This window comes from Ctenocephalides felis, unplaced genomic scaffold (assembly GCF_003426905.1).
Source record: "Ctenocephalides felis isolate EL2017-DRISC unplaced genomic scaffold, ASM342690v1 CF-g0.4_SCAFFOLD_01892, whole genome shotgun sequence".
Taxonomy (NCBI): domain Eukaryota; kingdom Metazoa; phylum Arthropoda; class Insecta; order Siphonaptera; family Pulicidae; genus Ctenocephalides; species Ctenocephalides felis.
The window spans coordinates 14,590-20,075 of NW_020538046.1; the positions used below are offsets into that span (position 1 = coordinate 14,590).

General features: G+C 27.8%; 2 protein-coding genes across 2 annotated transcripts; one reads left to right on the forward strand and one right to left on the reverse strand.

Moving 5' to 3' along the window:
• Positions 1 to 796: 796 nt before the first annotated feature.
• On the forward strand, positions 797 to 4,487 carry LOC113380107. The gene is made up of 2 exons (XM_026619578.1): positions 797 to 1,916; positions 4,483 to 4,487. The coding sequence occupies exons 1-2, from the start codon at positions 797 to 799 to the stop codon at positions 4,485 to 4,487; spliced, it is 1,125 nt and encodes a 374-aa protein (XP_026475363.1).
• A 24-nt stretch (positions 4,488 to 4,511) lies between these two features.
• On the reverse strand, positions 4,512 to 5,481 carry LOC113380108 (malignant T-cell-amplified sequence 1 homolog; the record flags this gene model as incomplete). The annotated part of the gene is made up of 2 exons (XM_026619580.1): positions 4,512 to 4,735; positions 5,244 to 5,481. Coding segments are annotated over 2 exons (462 nt in total), but the record flags the coding sequence as incomplete, so codon positions are not given.
• Between the last annotated feature and the right edge of the window lie 5 nt (positions 5,482 to 5,486).

Genomic DNA, 5,486 nt, shown 5'->3' on the forward strand with positions numbered 1-5,486 from the left:
CTAAAGGATGCTATCTGGAAGTGACGCCGAAAGACGCCATTATGAAATTCAGGAATATAAGTAGAACAACTCAGGCAAATTGTATCAATATTTTTACTAAATTTAGTTTTTGACTCAATCTCAAAATTTCATTTTTATCTATGTGATTAAGATAAAATTTATTTACTAATTTTATGCTAAGTTTACTAAATTTACTATTTTGTTATACATTATCTACTAAGTTTTACTAAATTTAAAATCATTATTATAATAATGATAAGATATATATATCTTATTTACTAAGTTTACTAAATTTACTATCTTGACTATATTTGCTATATCTTATCTTCTAAGTTTTACTGTGTTCTATGTGATAATTATTTAATTATTTATGTAAGTGAGTTTCAGAAATTTTATTCAAAGTTTATTTATCTATATCTTTTCAAAATTTATTCTAATTTTATTTATCTCTTCTATTTTCATATAATTTTATCTATTTTTTATAATTTGCTACGTTTTACAAAATTTACTAATCGTTTTATTATAATCTAGATTACAACACTCTACTGTTGTCATATTCGAAGGATTTGATAAAGGTTTCATCTATCACGGCAGCGAGTAGTGAGCAGATCAAATGAGTCCATTTTTGTCAAGTTTTTGGAGTATATTTTAAGAGGTAATAATAATTCATTCATTTTATTGGACTCAGTTTTTCAAAATCAAATTACATTTCCATTCCACATTCCATTTACTCAAACTCCAACCTAAGCCAAATTTTGTTTCCTATCCTCAAACTCGTTTATATAAACAAAACAAAATGGCTGAATTAACTTTGAAAGAAGCTAGAGACATTATCAAATCATTTGATGGTTCTAGTAATTCCAATTTAAATGATTTTCTTCGTATTTGCCAGTATGCATTTGACGCCATTGAAACTTCTCAGCATTCCTCATTATTTAAATATATTTTCAACGTCAAATTAGAAGGTAAAGCAGCTCAATCTGTCCGATACAGAAGTATCGAAAATTTTAAACAGCTTAAACAAACTTTAGAAGAATTATTTGTAGATCATAGGTCCGTATCTTCGCTTCAGATTGAATTTAACCAATGTCGACAAGGTTCTCGCGAAAAAGTTTTAGATTATTCCGAAAGATTATCTAATATTTTGGAACAATTAATAGAGGCAACAACTCGCCAAAGTCGAAATCCTGAAAAAGATCCCTATATTTCTGAATTGTTAAGGTACCAAGCTCTGAATATATTTCAAGAAGGTTTGCATCCAGATCTTCGTATTTTAATAAAATCAAAAAATTTACAAAGTTTAGAGAAGGCCATTAGTGCGGCCATTGAAGAAGAGCGTTTGTCTTCTTGTCACGAATCTTCTATTCCATTTTATTCCAATTTTCAAGAATCTTCGAATTCAATTACTATTTCTTGCAATTATTGTAAAAATATCGGGCATAATATCAAAGAATGCAAAAAGAGAATGTTTAAAGAACAAATTCGTTCTAATTCTAATATAAAATCTTCAAATCCAAATTTTTCTCAAACTTCTAATGTTCCAGATTCTAATTATTCAAAACCTTCACGTTCAAATTCTAATATCTCAACTGTCGCCGAATTAAAAAAGGCACAAGTTTCTTTAATTTCTTCTAGCAATATGTCTATCTTTAAATCTTTTGAATCTCCGCATTCAACTTCAGAAAAATTAAATTTAATGATTGATACAGGCGCAGACGTTAGCCTAGTAAAACTATCAGCTTTAAAAGACTCTCTTAATATTATAACTAATTCAGACAATATTATAAAAGTTTCTGGCATTACCGGACATAGTTTTAGAACTCTCGGTGTTGCTAAACTTTCATTTTTAATAAATGATGCTGTTAAAGAGCATTTATTCAATGTTATTAGTGATGATATACCCATTGTTTCTGATGGTATTCTGGGACTAGATTTCCTACGTTCTCAAGATTGCTCTATCAATGTTCTAATTGATATATTAATATCTGAATTAATAATAAATACCAGTTCCCAATTTTCAAAATATTCAAGACTTAATCCAATTTTACCAAATTCTACTAAACCTAATTCTAATCAAAATTTTAACCACGTTCCAAATCAAAATTTACCAAATCTTTATCAAAATTTACTAAATCTTCATCAAAATCTACCAAATCCTCATCAAGGTTTGCTAAATCCTCATCAAAATCTACCACATCCTCATCAAAATCAACCAAATCTTTATGAAAATTTACTAAGTCCTAAATCAAATTCAATATATCTTAATCAAACTCTACCAAATCCTAATCAATCCTCTTTGAGATCAATTAATTATTTAAAAATTTCTAGTAATCATCGTCCTCCAGACAATTTTCCATTTCTCGACTCCTCGATACATTCAATATGTAATTATTCCAAATTCGATTCTACATTCGATATTCAAAGATAAATTATTATTTTATTCTATCTAATATTTATAACAATTTCTTTAATTTTTGAAATCTATCGATTATTTATGTTACAAATTTTTAATACTTGTTATCGATGTTAGTGCACGATGAAAAACTCAATTTTCTAATTCTACTACATATATCTTTGATCAAATTTTTACTTTATTATCAATTTAAATAAAAAATATATTTGTATTTTTATACCATTTAAACTCTATTTAAGACTATTCTATATCAAATCATATCCTATGCTCCTCATTTTGTCTCGAGTGTTCTTCGAAGAAAATTCCTCATATCGATGATCCTATATTCACTGAGTTCAAGAATTTTAATGATTTAAACCTCAATTAATTTCAATGTTTTGAATAAATTTTTCATATTTAGACTCATTTATCGACTACTATTCTGTTTGGTCATGAAAACTTTAGTTTCGAATATTTCATTTTTGAATTGATTTTTATATCACAAATCTAGTTTCTTTGATTCAAAATTCTATCATGATATATATTAAATAAATATTCATGAATTAATTTTCTAATTACTCACTATAAATTTCTAATTACTTTATGAAATCTATCTCAACTGTATTAATATTCAAATGTCTAAGTTAGATTTTAGTTCGCAATGTTCTGTGTTTATGTTTTTCTATATATCTAATTCTAATATTTGTTTAAATAACATTAGATTTAAGATTAATGATTATTTCTGTATTTGACTTATGTTAAATTAATTGTGTTTATTTTTGTTAGTTTATAGTTATGTTCTGTTCTTTAAATTTTCAAGTTTTTATATCTTTTATGTATATATGAAAAAAATTCCAATTTTAGAAATTTTTGTGATTGAGTCTTCATTAAATTTATTAAAATGTTATACGAACTAAAATCTTATCAAGGGGGGAGGTGTTATGCCATCTCTCGGATTCATCCCTTATTATAAAACAACATGTGGTAACACTAAAGGATTAGTAACACTGTGGTACCCCTTTGGCGACACTGTTTCCGCCACAGAGAAGCAAGGACAGTTCATCATCAGTCTCAATTCAACCATTATAGAAAACACTTGCATTTTATTGTAAATTACGTCTGATTGTTCATAAATATATTCTATGTAATGTGTAAGTCTTTTATTTATTGTGAATTCATCATATTCTGCAAATTGGCACAACACATATAACTGGGTTGACTATATTGCGGCTGATATTGCTGGATATTTTCAACGATGGTCTAATTAATATTTTGTAAATGATATCAGTTTTAGAGATTGATATTTGCATCTCAACATGTAATTTTTGTCTTAAAGTCGATTATAAACGGCTTAAGCAAGCCGAAACGGTCTTTGATGGATGCGCCAAAAGTAGGATGCTCTAATATTATCATTAAGGGAAGAAAATAAGTAAGAAACTATAAATATAAAAAGGTATCTGTATGTTGCTGGGATATCAGATAAATAGTAAAAAAATTAAACAGACAAATAAAACTTTAAACGCGTTTTTCTCGAAACACGATTTTTCAACGCGGCACGCAAAATAATTACAGCATTTTAATTTTTTTCATTCGAATTTTTTACAGTATATTTAAAATTACATTTTTACATGCCCAACATATCGGATTTTCTATATGTTACACTTCAAGATGTTATTCTTAATATACTGTAGAAAATTCGAATAAAAAAAAATAAAAATTGTTGTAATTATTTTGCGTGCCGCGGAGCGCCTCCAATTTGACGCGGCTCGGCGAAATGGCTGTGGTACCGCCGTTTTTAATATTATTTTTGTACAATTATATCTTATTTTTTTACTTTAAGGTACAATAAATAACTATCTTTAATATCATGATTTTATCACTTTTCCATACGCCCGAAAAAAATATCCAATTTATTTGGCTGCTACAGTGGTGTAACCCCTTAAATTGAGGTCACCAGAATCATACCCGATACGAAAGTTCAAATCAACCTAAACCACACATCTTGAAATCAAACTTAAAACTAGTAATAAGACAGTAATTATAAATTTCAATAATTTACAAATTTATTATTTAAAACTTACTTTATCCAGTATGAACATTTATAAAATACAAAGAACATCTACTTAACAGCTTTCATATGCCAAAGTCCATCATTTAAGTAATGGCAATTTTCCACTCCGATGCCTTTATTCACTTTGGCAATATCGGCTGTAGAAAGGGAAGTAATACCAATAGCTAAAGCATGTTGTTTTCCTTCTGCCATTATGGCAACAACTGTTCCTTTCTCGGCTGGAGTCATGCAGGCTCCAGGGGAAGTTAAACCGGGGCACATGATATTTGCACCTGAAACAAAGAGAGGGATATGAATAAACATGACTCAATCGTAATGGATGAGTTAAAATTCGGAGTTTAAAATAGAAATGCCCTACATTTCAACATCCTAACATTTCTATCTTAAACTCCGAACAGTAAATACATAATTTCGACAACTTGTTAAGTATGTTTATTTGTGTGTTTTACCATTTGTGATGTTAAAATATATATAATATATATATATATATATATATATATATTATCAATGTGCACATACTCATACCATGAATTAATAATGGTTTCATATGTTATATTAGGATACAAAATTTAATGAAGGCTAAGATGCTAGCCAAAACGTATGGATTTTAAATAAATAAATTTTTAAAAACTCTTTTTAAAAATTGGTAACACCTGACTTTTTAACTCAAATTAAACATATATATATATATATATATATATATATATATATATATATATATATATAATATTGATAGTTATGCAATACGATTTTGCACAAATTATTTCTATTCCATTATACCTGATAGAACAAATCTGATAGCTCCTTTATCAACTTGCTGCATAGGCAAGAAAAATGGGTATTTATGTAACAATTTTAAAGTCGGCATCCAAGAACCCTCTCGGTGGCGAAAGAACAATAGTTCTCCCTGTCCATTCACCATTATCTCGATATGATCGTGGCATTTTACAATTCTAAAAGTGTCCTTTTTCGGTAAAATTGCATCGACATGTGATTCTATATGTGGATAAGTTTCGAGCAATT

Bases quoted from the DNA above. Each gene is read 5' to 3' on its own strand.
- LOC113380107 (XM_026619578.1), top strand. From the start codon at position 797: ATGGCTGAATTAACTTTGAAAGAAGCTAGAGACATTATCAAATCATTT.